General features: G+C 39.3%; 1 protein-coding gene across 4 annotated transcripts; it reads left to right on the top strand.

Annotated features, from left to right (window-relative positions):
• The first annotated feature begins 323 nt into the window (after positions 1-323).
• ZNF829 (zinc finger protein 829) lies at positions 324-26,117 on the top strand. Of its 4 annotated transcripts, none has more exons than XM_012437001.2 (5): positions 324-365; positions 1,050-1,109; positions 6,276-6,402; positions 6,710-6,805; positions 23,462-26,117. In XM_012437001.2, exons 2-5 carry the CDS (start codon positions 1,077-1,079, stop codon positions 24,439-24,441), a joined length of 1,236 nt encoding a protein of 411 aa, XP_012292424.1. In that variant the 5' UTR covers positions 324-365; positions 1,050-1,076; the 3' UTR covers positions 24,442-26,117. The 4 variants fall into 4 exon arrangements, with proteins under 4 accessions (XP_012292424.1, XP_012292397.1, XP_012292415.1 ...); XM_012436974.2 differs by having other exon boundaries at positions 352-417; XM_012436992.2 differs by having other exon boundaries at positions 355-417; positions 821-1,109.

Genomic DNA, 26,117 nt, shown 5'->3' with positions numbered 1-26,117 from the left:
CTCCGAACCATCCCTTCGCGCCCGCGACGTTTCCAAGGACAACACCTCCCAGAAGGCCCCGCGGCCCCACTCAACTTCCGTCCAGAACGCACGTGCGTTTCCTGTGTGAAGGTGAGGCGTGGGCCAGGTTCCCCGGGAGACTCAGCTCCACTGCGTAGCGCTACGGCGACCTGCAACTCTGAAGCTCGGCTGGATGCTGAGAGTTGCAGGAGCAGCCGTTTCGGGTGGGCCCAGGCGAGGAGCGGACAGGAATCGGCGTGGGTCCCGCGCGGGACTACATTTCCCAGAGGGCCTGGTGGCCGTTCACTTTTCTCGCAGGAATTCGAACGTTTCGTCACGCCTGGCGGGACCCTTAGATCTGGGAGGTGAGATGTTTTGGTCCGCGGGAGAAACTGGCTCAGGTCTGCAAGAGCTTAGGTGAGGATACCTAAGGCCAGTGGGGAGCTGGCGCCTTGGTCCTGTGCGGACCGAGCGGCCTGAAGAAGGGAGGTTGTGGAATTGTCTGGGAACTAATAACACTGCGGCTTATGTGCGGATATGGGATACCGGTCACTGCAGGGGTTGTGGCTGTGTGTTCCCGTGGTGGTGTGTGATTGTGACTCTGCGACAGTGTGGGGTGCCTCCGACTGTGCAGCTGTTATTGTGTGTTTCCCATGGTGTGTATGTAATTGTAACTGTGTTGCCGCGTGTGGCTCCGTGTGTGCTGGTGAGATGTGCATGTCGCCTTAAGTGTGACTGTCCCTAAATGTATGTGGCATTCTGTGTATGAATATACGGTCCCGTCAACTGTGCGATTGTGACTTCAGAACTCTGTCTCTAGGAAACCTTTTTGAGGTCTGGTCAGATTCCAACCCTGGACAGCAGTGAAGAGAGCCTTTCCCCTGAGCCACTGGAATAGGACAGGTTGCCCCAATCTCCTCTGATCTCCATTCCTCGTGTGTCATGGGTAATGGAGTTGGGGAGGACGTCTTCCTTGACTAATTTGGGTACCAAGAAAACCCTGTTGTCTCACAGCTACTCTTTACTCTCCCAATTTTACCTTTCTCCAGGTGAGTCACCCAGAAGAGGAGGAAAGAATGCATGATGAACTTCTACAAGCAGTATCCAAGGTGTGTTGTGGTCTCCTCTTTTTCTTCTGAAAATTCTTGCTTAATAAAGAAATGACGTTTAATTATAAGTCCCTATAATTTTCCCATCACAGAAAAGGATGGTTGTGCCACTTATGCTTGCTGAATTTTCTTCTCAAATATTTATTATGATTTAAAAATAAAAGGATGGCCGGGCGCGGTGGCTCAAGCCTGTAATCCCAGCACTTTGGGAGGCCGAGGCGGGTGGATCACTAGGTCAAGAGATCGAGACCATCCTGGTCAACATGGTGAAACCCCGTCTCTACTAATACAAAAAATTAGCTGGGCATGGTGGCGCGTGCCTGTAATCCCAGCTACTCAGGAGGCTGAGGCAGGAGAATTGCCTGAACCCGGGAGGCGGAGGTTGCGGTGAGCCGAGATCGCGCCATTGCACTCCAGCCTGGGTAACGAGCGAAACTCCGTCTCAAAAAAAAAAATAAATAAATTAAAAAAAAATAAAAAAATAAAAGGATGATTAATTTAGAGATCTTAAAAACACAGCATTACCAAGAAAAAATAAGATTTGGCCATTCAAATAATTAGTGTTAATGTTTTAATGTATTTTCAAAAACCAAATTTTACTTAATTTACTTACCATTTTATGTTCTACATTTTTACTAAAAACGTGTCATAAATATTCTCCCATGTCTTCAAATGGTCTTGGGAAATACATTTTTCTATGTTTGAAAAAACTATGGTGTATACTTTTTTCAAATCAGACATGCCAGACTTTTAAATCCTTATTTGAATATATATCTGTCCTTACATACTTTTTTCAAATCAGACATGCCAGACTTTTAAATCCTTATTTGAATATATATCTGTCCTTACAACCCCTACCCCCACAGGTTTGAATTTGGGTTTCCATGATTAATAATAAAATTGAACATATTCCATATGTTTATCAGTTTTTAGCATTTCATCTTTAGTGACATATCCGTTCAAATCTTTACTTATATTTCTCTTGGAATAGCTCTTACTGATTTATACAAGTTATTTATGTAATTTGGGTCTCAGTCCTTTATTGATTATGTTTTCCTACTATTTGGACTGTTTCATCACTTCCTGTAAGATGATTTTTTAATAAGTACTATTTTTTAAAAGCTGAGTTTATCAATATTTTTCCTTTATGGTTAGTGCTTTTTGTATCTTATTTAATAAATCTTTCTCTGTCCCAAGGTCATGCAGATACTCTCTTATATTTATGCTTAAAGCCATAAGTTTCACTTTCATGTTTAGATATTTAATATACTTGCAACTGGTTTTTGTGTATGTTATGAGGTAGGGGTCAGATTCTTCCCCTCCTTATTAGTACCCATTTTTTTCAGTACCATATATTGGAAAATCTATTGTATTTTCATTGGTCGTCAAATATACCTAGTGTCTATATGTGCATGAGTATGTTTATGAACTCTTTATTCTCTTCCATTGATTTTGTATATTCCTATGCCAATATCATACAGTCTTGATTTAGCTCTTCTCCTTTGATAATAATCTGTCTTGTCTTCCTCTGACTGTTCTGTTTTTGGCTTTCTGTAATTTTAGTATAAGATATATATATGTGTTTTATTTATCTTCTTGGGATTTGTAGAGTTTTAAAATTTATGGATGAATATCTATTATTAGTTCAGGAAAATCTTCACTCATCCCTTTAAAAAGCCCCCACTATCATTCTCTCTCCCTTTCCTTCTCAGGTTCTAACTAAACATTTATAGGTTAGAATTTCTTGTTCTTTTCTGTGTCTTATCCCTTTATGATAAAAAAAAGAACCTTTCCTCATCTCAGGAGGGGCAGTGGGCGTGGCAGGCAACTAGAATTTTGGATTCTTCCTCCAAGTGATAATGAAAATACCTTTATTCAATTGTGTTTCAACACTTCTAATCTTGGGGAACTCACTAAATTATAAGGTTATCCATTCACTAGATGATCGCTTTATCTGAAAATTAGAGGATACGTATTAGGATACAGGACTCAGAATAGGGACAGTGTTTTCTTAAGTTGTAAATTTGGAACTCTGAATGGGCCTACTCTCAATTTTTAAATTGTATGTGTTTGGTACAGATGCAAAGAAAATTAGGATAAGAATAAATCTAACAAACCTATTTTGTGTAAGGCCTTTCTATCTGAATTTCTTTTAAAGAGGACTGAGTCTTCCCTCTCCTGTACCAAAGCCCAAATAGAAAATATGGTTCCCCTCTCCCTTCAGTCTCTAGTTACACTCATCATTTCTATAGGGAAGATTGTTGCCCAATATTAATGGGAATAACTAGAGATGTGTGGTATACTGTCGTAGACAATAAAATTTAAAAGGAATAAATTAAATTTTGTTTTCAGAAGTTAACCTAGTATTTAATAGGGAAATATTTGAAACATGAAAATATTTGAAAATCAGAAGTAAAACAAGGATACCACATTACTGATGTCATTTAACATTGTTTTATAGACATTAACCAAAACACTTACATAAGAAAAAAATTAGGTTAAAAATTACAAAAGAGGGCATAAGATTATCACTTTATAGATGATATGACTGTGTACCTGAGAAACCAAATCTGCTTCTCATCAGCATTTTGAAGTAAGCAGGATTCCATATGAAGCAAGCAAAAGAAAATTTTTTTCCCTCATAATTTCTACTCTCAACCCTCTCTGTGGGTTAACTTTTTTGTTGCCCTGGATAAAAACTTGTACAGACTATAATTTTTTGATCACTCTTTGATATCCTTTGATTGTTTTCAGTCACAATCTCAGTCTCATGTTACTAATTACAACCTCTAGTTCAGTGTAATAGTATGTGAGTTTCATTTAAAGTTTCTTCTGTGAGCTCAGGCTTGCTTCAAGCTTGCAGTATGAAAGAGGGACATATTAAGCTTCTTGATTTCCTCGCTCTGAGCTTCTATTTCTCCTGCCTAATAGTCTCTGGATCCTATGAGATTAGAATAGGGGTAAGGAAGAGGAGGTAAGGAAAAGAAAAGTCTTTCTTGGCTTGTTTTGGTGTTGGTCTCCTTTGCCTTGATGGATGTTCAACACTCCTTTATGAGGCACCATTAAGGGTTTCTCAGAGAAGCTCTTGTTGGAAACCTCTAATTGCATTTCCTGGGATATGTGCAGCATGTCTCCTTGAAATGGCTACTTATGATATCTGTCACACATTTCTGCATTCTTGATCCATTCCTTTGTTGAAGTCACTTTGTCCCTTTATAGGGTCCATATATAGTCCAAAGCGGGGAATAGGTACCAGTCTTTGTGCCCCCTAAGCTCCAGAGAACACAGCAAAAATTATTCCAAAGTATGTCATCATTCCACTTTGTACCCTGGAGCCTGTTTGTCCTAAGGTGAAGGATAGGTACCCTCATTTCTCCCATCAATTGGGAATGTGTGTCCTTTTTTAAACAACCAATTCTTGGGACACTAACTGAGTATCCTACAATTCAGCTGAATTCAGACACTACCTAGAGTTAACACAGACCCCATTGGTTAGGAGCCTCAGTCCCAGCTAGCTGGTCATGCCTATAATCCCAGGACTTTGGGAAGAGATGGGCAGATCACTTGAGGTCAGGAGTTTGAGACCAACCTGACCAGCATGGTGAAACCCTGTCTCTACTAAAAATACAAAAATTAGCTGGAGGTGGTGACTAGTGCTTCTAATCACAGCTACTTGGGAGGCTGAGGCAGGTGAATCTCTTGAACCTGGTAGGTGGAGGTTGCGGTGAGCTGAGAGTGTGCCACTGCACTCCAGCCTGGGCGACTGGAGTGAAACTCCATCTCAAAAAACCCCCCAAATTCAAGAAATGTTAAAAGACCTGAAAAATGGCAGGGCATTGTCCCACTATCAAATCCTACTCCCCTTAAGTGGCTACTTTAAACTCTTTTTGCTGTTTCTCTTGGCATTTTTCCTATATTTCTAATTAATATTTCTATATTGCTATTTTTGGATACATATTTTCTAGTGATTTCTAGGCAGGCAAATACGAATTGAGATTTCCCATACCATAGTCCTCATTTTTTGTCCATGCAATAGAATTATATGACAATTTTTCTTTACATTACTGCTATCCCTGTGATTAGGACTTTGCAGATATTGTTAATGTGAGCCAAGTAAAACACCAGATCCTGGATTTTTTCTAGTACAATTTGTATTTTTCTCAAAGCAAATTGCCTTGTTTCTTCTTTTGCCTGGTTTTATGTATGTGCTGCTATTTTTTTTTTCAAATTCTCTAACATCGCTGTCAGTTGCCTATCAACATTTTCTACATAATCAAACATACTAGCTCCTTATTTTTCTTTGGAGATGTCTTTCCTGTAGTCCTCACGTCTTGTGTACCTAGACGCTGTTCTCTCACTCTGCTGTCAGATAATGTTCTAGGATTTGCGTTTTATAATTATACTGGCACTTGGATCACCATTTTCATGTTAGTTTTCCTTTTTCTTAATATAATACCTTTTCTTTTTTCTAATTTACTGTCTAGTTTTTTGGGGAGTTTTTTCTTTTTTTTTTTTTTGCGTTATGAGAAAATATACTCTCTAGTTTTGATGGAAAATGTAGCCCAGTAGCTTCCTAAGAAAAGCCACATTGGAAATACTTTTATTATTCCCTGCAGATCTAGAATTGTCTTGATTTAATCTTCATAGTGGTTTACAAATTTGACTGGATATAGAATTTTAGGTCAGAATTCGGTTTCCTCTATAATATTAAAGGAATTGCTTTCTTTTTTTCTTATTTCAAATGATGCTCTTGCGAAGTCTATTGCCATTGTGATTCCTGAAAACTTAGGTGATCTTTGTTTTCTTCCTGGAAGCTTTTAGAAATGTTTATTTTTGTTTTCCTCTGATGTTGTGAATTTTTACTCCATGTATTATAAGACATGTTTGAAAGTCCCTCCCATTTTCCCCTCTCTTGGGACTTATAAAGGGAAAGGGGGAGGGGGAAGAAACTCACTAATAGGGCTGCATGCTTGCTATTTCGTATCACCAGAAAAGTCCAGTCTATTTGTACATTCCTTTGTACACAGGATATATATATCTTCTGATATGATAGGATCCACCTCCTTTAATTTGCTTACTCTGTCCTTTCTTGCAGAGGCTTCTGTCACCTCTACCACCGTCTTTTTCTTTTTTCCTTTCATTGTGAAAGCATATTTGTTGTTTCAGGGGTCACTGATGTTCAGGGATGTGTCCATAGACTTCTCTCAAGAGGAATGGGAATGCCTGGACTCTGGTCAGATGAATTTATACAAAGAAGTGATGTTGGAGAATTTCAGCAACCTGGTTTCAGTGGGTAAGGGTAACTATCCCCAAAATTCAGAGTCTGCCCTTGGAAAATCTCTCCTTTCTCCATTGTGAATTGTTTGCTTCATGTAACCAGCTGAATTTCTGCTCCCTGTTCCCAAGGAATGGTTTGAGTTGGAATGGAATGGAAGAGTTGGAAGTGGGCAGCTCTAATGGACTGTGGCTGCAGCTTCATCTTCTCCATCTTTCTCTGGTCCTTCTTGTAATGGCATCTCTTCTTTGATCACCAAGAGACTGGATCTGATTTCTGGGGAGCCCAAAGCATAACCATGTCTCATGTCTTTTCTTTTGAGCAGGACTTTCCAGTTCTAAGCCAGCTGTGATCTCCTTATTGGAACAAGGAAGAGAGCCCTGGATGGTTGACAGAGAGTTGACTAGAGGCCTATGTTCAGGTAAGTAAGAGATGATGGCTCAAGCACAGGGCTATGAGGAGATATACATCTGAGATTTTATCAAGAAGCTCCCTTTAAAGGCCTGAGGCCTCTTCCATATAAGCTATCCTACCTTTTTTTCCTCATACTTTCTCCCTAGTCCGATATAGCAAGTACCTTCCTGACTGTAATTATGCTATAATTATTTTACTCACATTTTAGGTTTCATTCCCTCTATGATATGCTACATTTAGACTGGTATAAAAGTAGACATTTCCACCCTAAGAAATAGATGAGTGTAAGTGTGTGTGTGTGTTTGTGTGTGTCTTTTCTTTTTCCTTCCCTATACTTGTTTTCATTTTATCTGCTTTCAATTATTTAATATCTTTGACCAGTTCATTCTGGATTTAATAGTTGATTCTTTCATTTATCAAACATTTGATTTTTACTTTAAAAAAAAATTGAAGTATAACATATGCACAGAAAACTACATGACTATGATTGCATAGCCTGGTGAAATTGAGAATGGTGAAACCACTACTCAGGACAAGAAATAGAACATTACTAGCACCTCAGAACCCCTTCTCTGCTCCTTCCCAATCACCAGCCTCTTTTTAAATAAATACCATCCTGACATTTAGCACCATGGGTTTGTTTTGCCTATTGTTGAACTTTATATAGATGCAATCACACAGTATTTAGTCTTTTGTCTTTGACTTTTTTTGTTCAACATTATGTTTATGAGACATATCTATGATGTTGCATATATCTGGTGTTAGTTCATTATTATTGGCTATGTTGTATTTCATTCTATGAATATATATATACACATATATATGTATATATTTTTTTTTTGAGATGAAGTCTTGCTCTGTTGCCCAGGCTGGAGTGCAGTGGTGTGATCTCGGCTCACTGCAACCTCCATCTCTCAGATTCAAGCAATTCTCTAGCCTCAGCCTCCGAGTAGCTGGGACTACAGGACTGCACGCCTAGCACATTTTTTGTATTTTTAGTAGAGACAGGGTTTCACCATGTTGCCCAGGCTGGTCTCAAACTCCTGACCTCAGGTGATCCACCCACCTCGGCCTCTCAGTGTGCTGGGATTACAGGCGTCAGCCACCACACCCTGCTTCATTCTGTGAATATATTTTAAATTATGCTTTATATATTATTAATTACTATAAATTAAGTGTCCTTTCTCCTGTTGACAGCTGGTTTGTTGGCAGTTTTTAGCTATTACATATAATGCTGCTGTGAAGGTTCCTGTATGTAACTTTTGGTAAATGTGTGTACACATTTCTTTTGGGTATATACATAGGAGTGGAATTACTGAGCAATAGGATATGTGTGTGTTCAGCTTTAGTAAATATACCAATTTTCCAAAGTAGTTGTACCAATTTGCAGTTCTACTAGCAGTATGAAAGTTGCCATTGCTCTGCATTCTTACATTCTTACCAGTTCTTATTATTGCCAGACCTGTTAATTTTAGTTAAATTTTAGTTACTCTGATATGTGTGTTCTGTGATATGCCTGTTTTAAGTTTCTTGGCTAAACTTAGTTGGTTGTCTTTTTTTTTTTAATTGCTTTGAAAGAATTCTTTTTATATTCTATATATTAGCCCTGTATTTGGTTATACATGATGTAAATATCTCCCACCACTTTATATCTTGCCTTTTATTCTTTTAATGGTGTCTTTTGATGAACAAATATTATTAATTTTAATGTGGTCACAGTTATCTTTTTCTTTATAGTGTTGCTTTTTTGAGTCCTGGGTAGGAATGATTGCCTACCCATAGGTCATGAAGATATTTCCGGTGTTATATTCTAGTAGCTTTATTGTTTTACTTTTTCCATTTAGATCTAGTTTCCTGAAGTTGGTATTTGTATGTGTTGTGAGGTAGGGGTCAAATTTCATTTTTTTTCCATGTGAATATCCAGTTGACTTCTTAGTATTTACTGAGATGACTGTCCTTTTCCCGTTCTCTGTAGGACTACCTTTGTCATAAATCCTGTGTCTGTGAGTCTATCTCTGATTTCTGTTCCTTTGGCTTATTTGTCTATCCTTGTGCCAATACCACACTATATTAATACTATAGCATGTAATAAGTCTTATCTAGTAGAGCAAGTTCTCCTGCTGCTTCTTAGTCCTTTGCATTTTCATTATAAATTTTAGAATTAGGCTGGCCACAGTGGCTCACACCTGTAATCCCAGCACTTTGGGAGGCCAAGGGTGGGTGGATATCTGAGGTCAGGAGTTCGAGACCAGCCTGGGCAACAACATGGTAAAACCCCGTCTCTACTAAAAATACAAAAATTAGCTGGGCTTGGTGGCAGGTGCCTGTAATCCCAGCTGCTCGGGAGGCTGATGCAGGAGAATCGCTTGAACCTGGGAGGCGAGGTTGCAGTGAGCTGAGATTGTGCCATTGCACTCCAGTGTAGGGCTGTTGGGCCCCACAGGGTCGTGGGGTGTTCCTTATGCTCTGCTGAGGTGCAGGATCCAAGAAGTAAAGAGACAGGACACTGAAGAACTGGTGAAGAGCAGCTGGACTCGGGGGGCCATGCAACCTGTGAGCAGAGATGAGCGAGAGCCCCAAATGCCCAGAAGCATCTGTATTTATTAGGTACAAGCAGGGGGCAGGGTTGTGAGTGAGGTCATCATCTTTAGGCTTAGTAATAGGGCATATATAATCACGTGAGTCACAAGCAAGGGGGCCACCCCATTATGTCACCTGGGCAGAGAGGTGGGCCGTGCGCAGTAGCGGGCTGTGCCATGTGTGGTAGTAGAGGGTCGTGTACAGAAAAGGGGTCCACCCCCATTAGGTCACCAAGGCAAGGAGGTGGGCTGTGTGCAACAGGTGTCGTGTGCAACACTTATCTGGGGACTGGCGACGTCAAAGGATTTCTAATAGAAGGATGCTATAAGCCAATGCAGTGGGAGCTGAGAGACTTGTGCTCTTCTCTTAAGATATTTATGTGAGGATGATTTGAGCTAGCACAGAAGTGAGAAAAGACTGACAGAGTGTACAGCCACCGTGACTGGTCACGCCAGAGGGGTTCTTCTCCCTCAGTTATTTCCAGGATCTCAGACCTGAGGCCTACTTTCCACAGGAACTGAATGCAAGGTACTACAACTCCTTTATCAGGAGGAGAGGGTCTTGCTCCAAGCCTGCCATACAGCTTATGCCCTTTCAGACAGGGACGCCACTCCCTGGGTCTTTGGTTCTTGTCCTGATCTGGCTGTTTTCCCATGTACTGCTTCTGTTCTGTGACTGCTCTAGGCATTCCTCCTACTACAAACTACTCTATTGGTTATATGGAAGGATTATATAAATCAGCACTAAATATGTCAGTATAGCTCCGACTACAATACCTACTATATGATTATATAGAAAGATTATATAGAACTAAGTATGCTAGATAGAAGTATTAAGTATGATTATATAAGCTAGATATATGTAAGCAATAAGTTATACTTCAGGCACTAATTCTATAAACTAATATATGATTATATATAAAGGATATATAAAGGAAATAGCTGCGTAATAACACTACAAACTAAGATATTCTTCAGGCACTAATTGTGCCTGGGGTCTGGACAGTTCTTCCTTGGTGCCCATAGCGGGTGTTACCCACACTCCAGTCTGGGGGACAAGAGCGAAACTTGGTCTTGAAAAAAAAAATTAGAATTAGCTTATATAGAGTTATTTCAAACTTAATCAAAATGCCAAGTTATATTTTTCATTAGAATATTACTATTAGTTTATGGAGAATTAAGATTTTTAAATAACAAGTCTTGTAAAAATGTTTGACTCTAATTTTGTACCGTAGTCTGCTAGGTGCTGTACAGTTTATAAAATATGTAGGCTTATTAAGAAACTTGTCATCTAATGTAGGAGCTGGGACATTGCTGTAAATAATTTCTACAGAGTAGATTCATCAATGATAAGATCAAATAGGAAGCTCAGAAGAAAGTTGTAAAACAGTCAAAAATATGGAAGTAGAAATTGATCCAAGTGGTTGGAGCCCTAGAAGTAGATGTTGTTACCTATGGAGTTAGTGTTGGAAATAGAAGATCTGTGCCTCCCTTGAGAAATAATTCTAGATTTAACAAAGCTCTAGGAACCTAGGCAGGAGTTTGTGAATCTTCACTTTTTCCCAGTTATCAATTGATCTTAGCTGCCTTTACGTATTTTATTTCTGTCTCTCCTACCGCTTTTCTTCCCTACCAACTTGCTAATTTGCCTCCTTCTTAATCTTACCTTAACCTTGTACCTTTCTGCTTGAAAGGTGGTCTCTGTTTATTCTTCATTTTAAAATAATTAATTTAATTTTCATTAAAGTAATATATTTTGAAATCATAGTATTATCAAAAGATATCAAAATAGTACAAACTGCAATACAAATGAAATTTGTATGTCCTGTAACCTACTTAAATTTTGAATAGTATGTTTTGTCACTTTGTGATACATCAAACTGTAAAAGTATTTCTTGATGTCTTGTTCTAATAGTTGAGGGTTGGTCTCTGATAATCACCATATATATCCTGAATATAGCAGTATTTGTGTGTTTGAAATCATAGTGTTATAAAGCTTATATTGAAAAACAGCAGCCCAGGCCAGGCGTGGTGGCTCACACCTGTAATCCCAGCACTTTGGGAGGCTGAGGAGGGCGGATCACTTGAGGTCAAGAGTTCAAGACTAGCCTGCCCAACATGGTAAAACCCCATCTTAACTGAAGATACAAAAATTAACTGGGCACAGTGGCAGGTGCCCATAGTCCCAGCTACTTGGGAGGCTGAGGCAGGAGAATCGCTTGAACCCAGGAGGTGGAAGTTGTAGTGAGCCGAGATCATGCAACTGCACTCCAGCCTGGGCGACAGAGCGAGACTCCATCTCAAAAAAGAGAAAAACAGCAGCCTGCTTTTTCATTATACATACCTACCCTGACTGTCCCAGTCTGTCTCATTAAAGACAATACATTTCCAACTCTTACTTTCATTCTTCTGATACCTACCTTCAAATTTTGAATAGTATGTTTTGTCATTTTGTGATACATCAAACTGTAAAAGTATTTCTTGATGTCTTGTTCTGATAGTTGAGGGCAGTTGTCTGATAATCACCGTATATATCTTGACTATAGCAATATTCATAGTTTATATCCTGATTACACAAATGTTGTTATAACTTTCCTGTTTTCTACTTAATGTGCATCCCCATTTATGTTACGCATTACTTTCATTTGTGTTGCAGTTTGTACTTTCTATTTTGATATTTTTGCTTAATAATAGTCACTTAGGAGTGTTTTTACATAAGAATATATACTGTTCAAATAGTGAATTGAAAATAAACCCATCAAAACTGAGATGTCTTTTATATGTATCAGTTTTACATTTTGAAACAACTAGCTTTTTTAAGACAAAACTATTATTATTATTATTATTTTCAAGATGGAGTTTCACACTTGTTGCCCAGGCTGGAGTGCAGTGGTGCAATCTCAGCTCACTGCACCCTCTGCCTCCTGGGTTCAAGTGATTCTCCAGCCTTGCCTCCTGAGTAGCTGGGACTACAGGCACGTACCATCACATCTGGCTAATTTTTATATTTTTAGTAGAGACAGGGTTTCACTATGTTGGCCAGGCTGATCTTGAATTCCTGACCTCAGGTGATCTACAAAGTTTGGCCTCCCAAATCTGAGTAGTTGAGACTATCTGGTAATAATAATAACAGAAATGCAATAGATACGCTTTTGTTATCAAGGAAACCACCGTGCCTGGCATGTGATTTCCTTGATAACAAAAGCGTATCTATTGCATTTCTGTTATTATTATTACCAGATAGTCTCAACTACTCAGATTATAATTTTTTTTTTTTTTTGAGACGGAGTTTTGCTCTTGTTACCCAGGCTGGAGTGCAATGGCGCGATCTCGGCTCACTGCAACCTCCTCCTCCTGGGTTCAGGCAATTCTCCTGCTTCAGCCTCCTGAGTAGCTGGGATTACAGGCATGTGCCACCATGCCCAGCTAATTTTTTGTATTTTTAGTAGAGACGGGGTTTCACCATGTTGACCAGGATGGTCTCGATCTCTTGACCTCGTCATCCACCTGCCTCGGCCTCCCAAAGTGCTGGGATTACAGGCGTGAGCCACCGCGCCCGGCCCTCAGATTATAATTTTTAATCACAGAATAATGTGGGAGGTAGGAAATTGAGAACTGTGATATATAAACATTTTAACAGACTAGTAAAGCTCCTGAGTTCATTTCCCCAATAGCTGATACCATTTCCCCAATAGCCACCCACATTCCTTATAAGCACTTATAAAAAGGACAAAAATGCCCCCCCAAAAACAAAACAGAAAATCACGTGTTTATTTACATTACCCAAAGGTATAGCCATCCTCTAACATTAAAAAATAAGGCATACATATTATAATGGCATATATATTAAAACTATTCTTGGGAATCAATGTTTTAATACCTAATGTTAGAAATCATCCAGGTTTCCAAGGATTATCTATTATTTTTTCTTAATGTCCATTGTCTTAAAGTTAACTAAGAATCTTGTCTTATATTTAAGCTGACTCTCTACAGAGTAACACAGTTACTTAGGTTTTTTTTTTTTTTTTTTTGAGATGGAGTCTCGCTCTTGCTCTGTCACTCAGGCTGGAGTGCAGTGGCATGATCTCGGCTCACTGCAACTTCCGCCTCCCAGATTCAAGAGAATCTTCTGTCCCAGCCTCGTGAATAGCTGGAACTACAGGCATGCACCACCATGCCTGGCTAATTTTTGTATTTTTAGTAGAGATGGGGTTTCACCATGTTGCCCAGCAGGCTGGTCTCTAACTCCTGAACTCAAGTGATCTGCCTGCCTCAGCCTCCCAACGTACTGGGATTACAGATGTGAGCCACCGTGCCAGGCCCAACACAGTTACTTTGATATAAAAGTTTGAAAGAACTATATTTTGATTTGGTTTAACACACAATTGTATCGTTATTATAATTTTGGTTTTTTTTTTTTGAGACAGTGTCTGACTCTGTTGGCTGGAGTGCAGTGGTGCATCTTGGCTCACTGCAACCTCCTCCCAAACCCCCTCTCCCAGGCTCAAGCAATCCTCTCACCCTCTCCCAGGCTCAAGCAGTCCTCTTACCCCAGACTCCCTAGTAGCTGGGCTACAGGTGCACAGAACCATGACTGGCTAATTTTTGTAGAAGTGGGTTTTTTGCCATGTTGCCCAAGCTGGTCTTGAACTCCTCAGCTCAAGTAATCCACCTGCCTTGGCCTTCCAAATTGCTGGGATTACAGGCATGGGACACAGCACCCGGCCTAGTTTTTATGGTCTTAAAATTTACATTTTGCACTGATAAAATCAGGAGGAAGATAATATAGCTATTTTTAAACCAGAATTATTAAGCCAATCTTTTTTAAAATTTCTGGTTTTGAGCTAGCAGTTCTTATGAGGTTGTGGGTTTTTTTGTGGGGGACGTACTTGTTTATTTTTTAAGGCTAGCACATTCAAACTATTGCAAGTTTTCTGTGACTATCTTTTCACTAGTCACACAGTTGAATAGTCTACAAAATTGAAAATATTTGCTATCTTTGTCTTTATAAAAAAGCTGCCCAACCCCTGCTCTCTATGAACCAATCAGAGTAGCACTTCTTTAATTTTTTTTTTTGTTTCAGCTTTATTAAGGTATAATTCACATACCATACAGTTCACCCACATAAAGTGTACAATTTAGTGACTTTTAATATAATTGTAGAGTTGTATAACCATCACCATAATCAATTTTCAGAACATTTTTATCACCTCAGAAAAACCCCTATACTCTCTAGCTGTTACTCTCACCCCTCTCCAGCCCCAGGCAACCATGAGTTGATTTTCTCTCTCTATGGATTCGCCTATTCTGGACATTTCATATAAATGGAATTATACAATACGTGGTCTTTTGCAACTTCCTGTTTCATAGCATAATGCTTTTCAAGGTTCATCCATGTTGTTGCATGTATCAGTATTTCATTCCTTTTTATTGCCAAATACGATTCCATTTTATGGATCTACCACATTTTATTTATGAGTTGATCAGTTGATGGACATTTGGGTTTCCTCTTTTAAGCTATTTTGAATAATGTTGAATGAACTTATGTGTATAAGTTTTTGTGTGGACATAAGCTTTCAGTACTTTCAGGTTTCTACCTAGGAGTAGAATTGCTGGGTCATATCGTAACTCTGTGTTAGCCATTTGAGGAACTGCTAGACTGTTTTCCAAAATGGCTACACCATTTTACGTGCCCACCAGCAGTGTATGATGGTTCCAGTTTCTCCACATCATTTGCTAACACTTGTTATCCTTTTTTTTTCTTTCTTTGAGACAGAGTCTCCCTCTGTTGCTCAGGCTGGAGTGCAATGGCACAATCTTGGCTCGCTGCAACCTCTGCCTCCTGGGTTCAAGCAGTTCTCTTGCCTCAGCCTTCTGAGTAGCTGGGATTACGGGCACATGCCCCTTATTGAAAATATCCTTGAGGTCTTAACTAAAATATATTTGCCTATTCTTCTGAAGTGTTTCCCTTATGTTTTCCTCTAGCTGTTTTATAGTTTTGGGTCTTATAGTTAAGTTTTTAATTCATTTTGAGTTTATTTTTTTATATGGTGAGAGATACAGTCTAGTTTCATTCTTCTGTATATGGATATCCAGTTTTTCCAGCACCATTTATTGAACAGGATGTCCTTTTCCTAATGTCTGTTCTTGGCACCTTTGTCAACCATCAGTTGACTATAAATACATGGATTTATTTGTGGGTTCTCTCTTCTGTTCCATTGGTCTGTAAGTCTGTTTTTATGACGGTACCATGCTGTTTTGGTTACTACAGCTTTGTGGTATATTTCAAAGTTTGATTCTTCCACTTTCGTTCTTTTGCTACAGATTGCATTGGCTATTTGGGATCTTTTGTGGTTCTCTACAAATTTTAGGATTTTTTTCCTGTTTAAGTAAAAACTGGTGTTTCAGTAGGGATGGTTTTGAATCTGTAGATTACATTGAATCTGTAGATTGCTTTGGAAAGTATGTTCATTTTAACAATAGTTCTTGCACTGCATGAGCATGTAAATATCTTTTTGTTTATGTTGTCTTCAATTTCTTTAGACTGTTTTGCAGTTTTTGTTGTAGAGGTCTTTCACTTCATAGTTAAATTTGCTTTGAGGTTGTTCTTATAACTATTATATTAATAAATGGGATTGTTTTCTTCATTTAATTTTCAGCGAATTCATTGTGGACATACAGAAATTTTTTTTTTTTTGAGACAGAGTTTCACTCTGTTGCCCAGACTGGAGTGCAGTGGCACAGTCTTGGCTCACTGCAGCCTCTGCCTCTTGGGTTCAAGCAGTTTTCTTGTCTCAGCCTCCTTAGTATGTGGGACCACAGGAGCGTGCCACCACACCCAGCCAATTGTTGTATTTTTAGTCGAGACAAGGTTTCAGCATATTGGCCAGGCTGCTCTCAAACTCATGACCTCAAGTGATCCACCCACCTTGGCATCCAAAGTGCTGGGATTATAGGCGTGAGCCACTGTGCCCAGCCTACTACTTATATTTGTATATTGATTTTGTATCTTGCAACTTTGCTGATTTCATTGATCAGTTCCAAGAATTTTTGGTTGCATCTTTAGGTTTTTATATACATGTAAGATCATGTCATCTGTAAAGGGACAGTTTGACTTTCTGTTATCCAGTGCAGATGCCTTATATTTCTTTCTCTTGCCTGGTTGCTCTGGATACAACTTCCAGTACTATACTGAATAATAGTGGTGAATGTGGGCTTCTTTGTCTTCTTCCAGTTCTTAGAGGAAAGGCTTTCAGCTTTTTCCCATTCAGTAAGGTGTTAGCTGTAGATTTGTCATATATGGCCTTTATTAATGTTAAGGTATGTTTTTTAATTCCTAATTTTTGAAACTTTTTTATAATGAAGAGATGTTGAACTTTATCAGATGTTTTCTGTGCATCTATTGAGATGATCATATAGTTTTTGTTCCTCATGATGTTGATATGATGCATCCTATTTATTGATTTGCTTATGTTGAACCATCCTTGCACTTTAAGGAAAAATCTGACTTAATTGTGATATATTATCTTTTGGTTGTATTATTGGGTTTCATTTGCTAGTGTTTCATTGAGGGGTTTTGTGTCTTTTCATGAGGGCTGTTGACCTGTAGTTTTTGTTGTGTTTGTTGTGTCCCTCTCTGGTTTTGGTATTAGGGTAATGCTGGCCTTGTAGAATGGATTAGGAAGAATTCACTCCTCTTCTATGTTTTGGAATAGTTTGAGAAAAATTGAGGTTAGTTCTTTGTAATTTTGGTAAGATTCAACAGTAAAGCCATTTAGTCTTGGGCTTTTCTTTGTTGGGAGACATTTTATTACTGCTTCAATCTCATTATTCATTATTGGTCTGCTTAGGGTTCTTCTGCTGTGTTTCTTCCTGGTTCAATCTTGGTAGGTTTATGTATCCAGGAATTTTTCTGTTTCCTCTAGATTATCTGATTTGTTAGCATATGGTTGCTTATAATAGTCTTTGATGATCTTTAATTTCTTAATTGACCTGGTGGGCATTCATGAGCAAGCACGTTGTTTAATTTCCATGTATTTGTGTGGTTTACAAAGTTTTTGTTACTGATTTCTAGTTTTATTCCAGTGTAGTTAGAATAGATACTTGGTATGATTTCGATTTTAAAAAACTAGTTATGACTTGTCTTATGGCCTAACATATGATCTCTTCCTGGAGGATGTTCCATTTGCTGATGGGAACAATGTGTATTCTGCAGCTATTGGATAAAATGTTCAGTTAGTGTCTGGTAGGTCCATTTGGTCTAATGTCCAGTTTAAATCCAATGCTGTTGATTTTCTGTCTAGAGGAACTGTCTAATACTGAGAGTGGGATGTTGAAGTCCCCTACTATTATTTTATGGGAGTTTATCTTTTTTTTTTTTTTTGACACAGAGTCTTACTCTGTTGCCCAGGCTGGAGTGCAGTGGTGCAACAGTGGCTCACTACAACCTCCACCTCTCCGGTTCAAGCAATTCTGCCTCAGCCTCCTGAGTTGCTGGGATTACAGGTGTGTGCCACCACATCTGGCTAATTTTTGTATTTTTATTACAGATGGGGTTTCACCATATTGGCAAGGCTGGTCTTGAACTGCTGACCTCAAATGATCTGCCTGCCTCAGCCTCCCAAAGTATTGGGATTACAGGCATGAGCCACTGTGACCAGCCCTATCTCATTTTTTAAATCTAATAATATTTGCTTATATATCTGGGTGCTGCAGTGTTGGGTACCTATATATTAAGAACTTTATTTCTTCTTGCTGAATTGATCCCGTTATCATTATATAATGACTTTCTTTGTCTCTTTTGCAGTTTTTTTACTTAACGTCTGTTAAGTACAGTTAATCTTACTTGCTTTTGGTTTCTGTTTGTGTGCAGTATTTTTTTTTTTTCATCCCTTCACTTTCAGTCTGTGATTTTATAAAGTTTCTCACAGCCAGTATGCAGGTGGGTCATATTTATTTTATCCATTCAACCAGACTGTATCTTTTAAGTGGGGAATTTGACTGTTTACATTCAAGGTTATTACTAATAGGTGAGGATTTATTTCTATTCTGTTAATTTCCTATGGTTGTTTTATATAACCTTTTTCTTTTCTCTAATCATTCGGTTTGGTGGCTTTATGTAATGGTTATACTTGAGTCCTTTCTTTTCATTTGTTTAACGAAAAGACTTGAGTCCTGTCATTAAACATTTAAACATTAAAGGACTTGAGTCCTTTCTTTTCATTTGAGTCTTCTTCTTTTCATTTGTTTAATGATGGTAGATATTTTGTTCACTTCCAGATGTAGGACATCCTTTACCATCTTTGATAGGGCTACCTTAATTGTGATTAGTTTTCTCTGTTTTTGCTTCTCTGGGAAAAACTGTTTCTCCTTCATTTTTGAAGGATGGCTTTGCTAGGTATACTATTCTTGACTAAGTGTTTTTCCTTTCAGCATTTTGAATATATTATTCCATTCTTTTCTAGCATGGAAGGTTTCTGCCAAGGTATCTGCTGCTAGTCTGATGAGGGTTCCCTTACATACGACTTGACCCCTTTCTCTTGCGTTTTTAAGAATTTTCTCTTTGTCTTTGACTTTTGACAGTTTGACTGTAATGGGCCTTGGAAGACCTTTTTGGATTGAATCTATTTGGGCATCATTGAGCCTCCTGCATCAGGATGTCTATATTGCTTACAAGACTTGGAAAGTTTTCAGTTATTATTTTGTTAAATAGGTTTTTATGCCTTTGCCCATCTCTTCTCCTTCTGGAACACCTAAAATTTGCATACTTCATTACTTTATGATATCCCATATGTCACCTAAGCTTTCTTCAGTTTTAAAAATTCCTTATTAATTTTGACTTCGTGGATTCTTTCAAAACACCTGTCTTCAAGTTCAGAAATTATTTCCTCTGCTTGATCTAGTCTACTGTTGAAGCTCTCAATTGTTTTTTATTTCATTCATTGAAATTCTTCAGTTTTAGGATTTCTGTTTGGTTCTTTTTCATCACCTCTATCTGCTGAATTTCTCATTCAGATCATGAATTGTTTTTTTCTGATTCTTTTGGTATTTATCCATGTTCTATTGTGTCCCACTGAGTTTCTTTAATATCATTATTTTGAATTCTTTTTCAGGATGTTGATAGATTTCTTGTTTGTTGGAATCTGTTGCTGGAGCATTATTGTGTTACTTTGGAGATGTCATGTCTATGCTTTTTCATGTTTCTTTTATCCTAACATTGATATCTGTGTATTTTTTGTTATGGTCATTTTTTCCAATTTTTGGATTTGTTTTCATAGGAAAACGTTTTTCCTGTAGATATATTTATAGTGGTGGTTGGGTAGGTTGCTTTGGATTTGTTCTAGGTGGGTGCAGTGGTATAATCTCCATATGATTTCTTTGGCTGTAATGAGTGTCAGCATTATCTATGAGTTCCTCAGTGGCTTAGGGTTTGGTTGTTAGTAGAAGCTGTGATGAGGCTTTTCTGGGATGGGTACACCAGACACCAGCTGGGCTGGTCCATAGGCCCCAGTGGTGTTGGTGATGGCCTGGGCATACTGGTTCATGAGGTCCCAGGTGGTATGTTCAGGCACCGGTGGTAGCTGCTCCATGCAGGTTGATCTCTGGGCCTCCAGGTTGCTTGCTCAGGTGCTGGCAGTAGTAGCAGTGGGCAGGTCCTTGGGCTCCTCGTTGGCATGTATGGCATTGATTATGACAGTAGCAGTAGTTGACCAACTGTTTGGGCTTTGAAGCAACATATGCAGGTACCAGCAGTGGCAATGCCAGTCTGGATGGGCTAGTCCCTGTTCCTCTAGGTGGTGTGTACATTTTGGTGCTTGCATTGGTGGTGGCAGCAGGCTGAGACAGCCTGTCTTCAGGTTGCTGGCAGGGGTGCATGGATGCTAGTAATGGTGGATGGGCCAAGTCAATCCCCAGGCTCCCAAACAATAGATGGTGGGCACTGGCAGGCAAAATGAGGCCATACTTAGGCCCTCAGAAGATATGTGCAGGCATTGGTGGCAATGTGAGGAGTGAATTCATCCCCACACCCCTGGACATTGCATACAGCAGTGGCAGGGGCAGCATCAGGCATGGCAACCCTGTCTTCTCACCCTGCCAGTGGTGCACATGGATTCAAGCTATGGTGGGTAGGGTGGGTTAATTCCCATGCCCCCAGATGGCATGCTCAGGCCCTGGTCACAGATTGGCTCTGCCTTTCCTCATTGTGGGGATGGTGCATGTGGACACCAGCAATGGCTGGCAAGGTGGGTCTATTCCCAGACCCTCAGATGGTGTGCTAAGGCAGCAGCTTTGGTGGGCCAGGTAGGCTTGATGTCAGGCCCTTTGATGCAGACCAGCACTAGTCTTAAGGGCCCCTGAAGGCACTTGCAGATGTATAGGGACCCAGCTGCCTGGGAGCAGTGGTATTCCTATCAGTGGCAGTGGCCCCAGGCAGGTGGCTCTCAGGCTCTGGGGAGCACACACTTCAGCTCTCTCTGTCCCAAAAGCAGCCTCTGACTGCTGTACCGCTCATGCCCCAGGGTGTAGGACTCTGAGTGCTGGATTGGAGTACTGGGAACCTAGCCACACTGATGGTTCCAGCCACCATTGCAGTGCTTTAGCACTCTACGTGGACATGGGGGGAAGCCAGCAGAGCTCAATGGATGTAGAGTTGGAGGAACTGTTGGGTCCCAGGGGAGGATGTAGTCTGTTAGGGTCTGGGATCCCAAAATGGCACTGTGCTGCAGTTACTTGGGTTTGTGGGAGGGACCCAGCAAGAACTCCCTATCTAGAACAGTGATGTGTAGGTACTGGGTAGCTCCCTTTACTAGTCTTCGGGCCCATGAGGGCTGAGGGGCTGTTTTGTGGCTAGGATTGCAGGAGTCCACAGTGGGAATATGGTCTCCCTTACCTTTCCCCTACACTCTTGGATCCAAGCTGATCCTGGTAAGGCCAGCTGTTTTGCTTCCCTCTTTGTGCCTCAGAGGTTCCCTGTTACTTCCCTGCTGAATTCCAGTGTTCTGTCATAGATGCTCAGTTTGGTGTGTGATTATCTACTCGCTGTTTTAGTCCTCCTTTGTGGAGGAGGTAAATGCTGGGTGCCTCTAGTCATCCATCTTGAAACCCCATTCTAAAAATGTATTCTTGAGAACAATAAATCTAAATTCATTTATTGCCTCAGTAATTCTTTAGGTAGTTTGCCAGGAGGTGAGTATGTATTAGTGAAAATATCAAACATTTCTTGATTTCATTGGATCTGTGCAGATTGTATAATATTATAAATAATAAGTGCTATTAATAAGAAATAGAAAGCTCTGAGGCCTAATAACAGGGAGACCATAATTTAGACTGAAGATCAGTTATGGCCTTCTAGAGATATGCTGTTTGAGCAGAGGCTCAAATGATTAGCAGCAATTAGCAGGGCCAACAATGGTGATAGGATGGGGGTATGCCAGGTAAAGGGGATATCTTTATGGAAAGGCCCTCAAAGGCAGGGAAAACTTGGTGTGCTTAAAAGGACTAGGGCTTCTTGAGCAACTGGAAGTGGAGTATAACACAAGGTTGGAGAGGTAGGCAAGAGCCTCATTATTGGAGTCTTCTTGGTAATTACCAAGGAGTTTAGATTTTCAGTTTAGAGACCAGATACCACACCAGGTGCTGAATGGATTAGAGGGTGCTGGAACATATTGCAGAGACCATTAGGAGATGCTTACAGTGGTCTAGGAAAGAGGGGATTCAATATAATAATTAAATGAAGACAACTTCAAGAGATTTCTAGGGATGCACCCAGACTAAGTTTGGCCAATGATTGTGTGGAGGGAGGACTTAAGATAGTCTAGCTGGCTTTATTTTGACATCTTCAAGCCATTTCATTTGCCCATTATCTCTGTTTTTGCTATGACATTCTTTCATAATAATAGCTACCAATACTGAGTGCTTACTTTATATTAGATTATTTACATACTTAAGGTTTCTCACCAGTATGCCTTCTCTGATGCTGAATAAGCCTTGAGTGTTGAGTAATAGTCTAGCTCATTCCTTATCTTTTTAGCAATCATGAGTTAAGTGTCATTCCCATTTTAACAAACAAGGAAAAGAGGGCTCAGAGGTTAATCGCCTTAAAGCATAGAACTGGGGCTCACTGTTCATATGTTGACATGGAGTTCCTTCCTTCTCATAGAGTACATTTCATCCTGTCTTAACTCTCTTCTGTCTCAAATTTGAGCCACCTTTCTTCTCAGTCACTGCCATGACTTGGATGATTCATTTCTTTCTCCCGAGGTCAACATCACAGAATTGCAGAGAAAATGATTTTCAGTGAGTCCCTAACCCATATCATCCTGTATGCACAGAAGAGATTTATCTGTCTACTCTCCCCACCAGTTGTGTTCAGCATACTAGATTTGTTGGAGGCTAACGATTTGCCAGTATACCCTTGCACAGTCACTGAACTCCACCCACCCCGCCATTTAAACCTATCAACACATTTATTATTCTTAATAGCCCTTTTATGTAGGTCTGACAATTATCTACAAATTGCAAAACATAACACTATTGTGCTCTGTGTATGTGAGTATATATTTATACACATGTATACATAATTATAATCTCTCTGCCCTGGAGCAGAGGCAGCATCCTGCTGGCCTGTCTCCTCCATTACCCTCCAGTTGAACCCCTGCCTGCCCATGCTGATGGCCTTGCAGTCGGAGCTCCACAAGCTGTATGATGAGGAGACACAAAGCTGGGTCTCAGGCAGCGCCATCAGGCAAAGAAAAATTTAAAAAGAAGTTAGAATCTCTCTATAATGTGGAGGATGATGCTAAACAGTGTGTATTCACCAAGGGTTAAGGTGACTCTGTTTCAGAACAACATTTAAGTCTCATAGAGGTCATCTACTTCCTGAATCCACATCCTCAGCTTCTTTTATTACCTTCCTAATGTTTGTGCTTTTCTTGTCAGTTTTACAGATTGCCTAGCCCTACCTTTGAAAACGAAGTGTGTTAATTTCCCAGATATTCTTTTCAGTTTAATCCTCCTATTTCTTTTTTAAAAGTTTTAACTTGCCCAGAATAGGAAAATTTATTTGCCTTTTTATTTTCTTTCAGATCTGGAATCAATGTGTGAGACCAAGATAATATCTCTAAAGCAGAGACATTTCAGTCAAGTAATACTTACCCATGAAGACATGACTACTTTCATTCAGCCCACATTTCTTACTCCACCTCAAAAAACTATGAGTGAAGAGAAACAATGGGAATGTAAGATATGTGGAAAGACCTTTAATCAGAACTCACAATTTATTCAACATCAGAGAATTCATTCGGGTGAAAAACCCTATGAATATAAGGAGTGTGGGAAGTCCTTTAGTTATGGCTCACTCGTTACCCGACATGAGAGGATTCACACTGGTAAAAAACCCTATGAATGTAAGGAATGTGGCAAGGCTTTTAGTTGTAGTTCGTATTTTTCTCAACATCAGAGGATTCACACTGGTGAGAAACCCTATGAATGTAAGGAATGTGGAAAAGCTTTTAATTATTGCTCAAACCTTAAGGATCATCAGAGAATTCACACTGGTGAGAAACCCTATGAATGTAAAGTATGTGGAAAAGCCTTTACTAAAAGTTCACAACTTTTTCTACATCTGAGAATTCATACTGGTGAGAAGCCTTATGAATGTAAAGAATGTGGGAAAGCCTTTACTCAACACTCAAGGCTTATTCAGCATCAGAGAATGCATACTGGTGAGAAACCTTATGAATGTAAGCAGTGTGGGAAGGCCTTTAATAGTGCCTCAACACTTACTAACCACCACAGAATTCATGCTGGTATGAAGCTCTATGAATGTGAAGAATGTAGAAAGGCCTTTATTCAGAGCTCAGAACTTATTCAACATCAGAGAATCCATACAGATGAAAAACCATATGAATGTAATAAATGTGGGAAGGCCTTTAATAAAGGCTCAAACCTTACTAGACATCAGAGAATTCACACTGGTGAGAAACCCTATGACTGTAAGGAATGTGGAAAAGCTTTTGGTAGTCGCTCTGACCTCATTCGTCATGAAGGAATTCATACTGGTTGAATGATAGAAATTAAAGACCCTTTTGTTAACCTTTATAATAAGATTTTTTAAAACATGTAATGAGAACAAGTTAGGGTGCACATTATCAAAGGTTCTCATATGTATTATTTTTTAAAGGATACCATAACAAAGTACCAAGTATCAAAAACTTGGTGGCTTAAAACAGAAATTTATTCTCTTACAGTTTGGAGCCTGGGAATCTAAAATCAAGGGTGCTGACAGTTTTGGTTCCTTATGAGGACTCTGAGTGAGGATCTGTTCTATGCCTTTCTCCTAACCATTCTATGCCTTTCTCCTAATGTGTTAACAGCTGGCAGTCCTTAGCATTCCTTGGCTTTTACATACCTCATTCTAATCTCTGCTTCCATTTTCACATTGCATTCTCCCCGTGTATCTCTGTGTATGTCTCTTATTTGGACACCAGTCAGATTAGACTGGGATTACCTGGTGACCTCATCTTAACTTGATTACATCTGTCAAGACTATATTTCCAAGTAAGGTCATATTTACAGGTACCAGGGCTTAGGACTTCAGCATCTCCTTTTAGGGGACACAGTTCAACTCATAATAGCCTGCTAGCACCATTTTGTCTAATATATAATTTCTTTTTATATCTAAGTTGTTAGTCAAATATATTTTTATTTTTTAATTTTCTTTTTGAGACAGAGTGTCACTCTGTCCAGGCTGAAGTGCAGTTGCGCAGTCTCAGCTCACTACAACCTCCGGCTCCTGTCTATTCTCCCAAGTAGCTAGGATTACAGGCATGCACCATCATGCCCAGTTAATTTTTTTTTTTTTTTTTTTTTTTTTTGTATTTTTAGAAGAGACAGGGTTTCACCATGTTACCCTGGCTGGTCTTGAACTCCTGACCTCAATGATCTGTCTGCCTCAGCCTCCCAAAGTGCTGGGATTACAAGCATGAGCCACTGTGATGGCCAAAACAGACTTTAAACCAACACAAATTAAAAAGGACAAAGAAGATCATTTATAATGATAAAGGATAAATTCAACAAGAAGATAAAACAACCCTAAATATATATGCATCCAACAATGCAACACCCAGATCCATAATACAATTACTACTAGACCTAAGAAAAGAGATAGCAATACAACAATAGCAGGGAACTTCAACACTCCATGGACAGCAGTAGACAGATACGGGGACAGAAATCAATGGAGAAACTCTGTTATTTAAAAAAACAAAAAAAAATCGTATCTAATGTCTTCTCTGACCACAATGGAATAAAACTTAGATATCAATACCAAGAGGAACTCTCAAAACTATATAGATACATGGATTTAAGCAGCGTGCTCCTGAATGATTGTTGGGTCAATGATGAAACTAAGGTGGAAATTTAAAATTTTTTGAAATAAATGAAAATAGAGACAATACTCCAAAACATCAGATATAGCAAAAGCAGTGCTAAAAGAGGATTTTATAGCATTAAATGCCTACACCCAAAAGATAGAAAAATCTCAAATGAATAAGCTAACATCATATCTCAAGGAAAAAAATAAACCCAACCCAAAGCTAGCAGAAGGAAATAAATAACAAATACCAAAGCAGGCGAAGATGAGAGTAAGAACAAAAGAATATAAAAGAAAAAAGTTGATTCTTTAAAAAGATAAACAAAACTGATAGACCACTAGCTAGATTAACCAAGAAAAAAAGAAGA

The sequence above is a fragment of the Aotus nancymaae genome, unplaced genomic scaffold (assembly GCF_030222135.1).
Source record: "Aotus nancymaae isolate 86718 unplaced genomic scaffold, 86718_ANA_hifiasm-v0.15.2.pri h1tg000028l, whole genome shotgun sequence".
NCBI classification, from domain to species: Eukaryota; Metazoa; Chordata; class Mammalia; order Primates; family Aotidae; genus Aotus; species Aotus nancymaae.
Note: the sequence above shows the minus strand (reverse complement) of the source record. Positions and strands in the feature narration are given on the sequence as shown.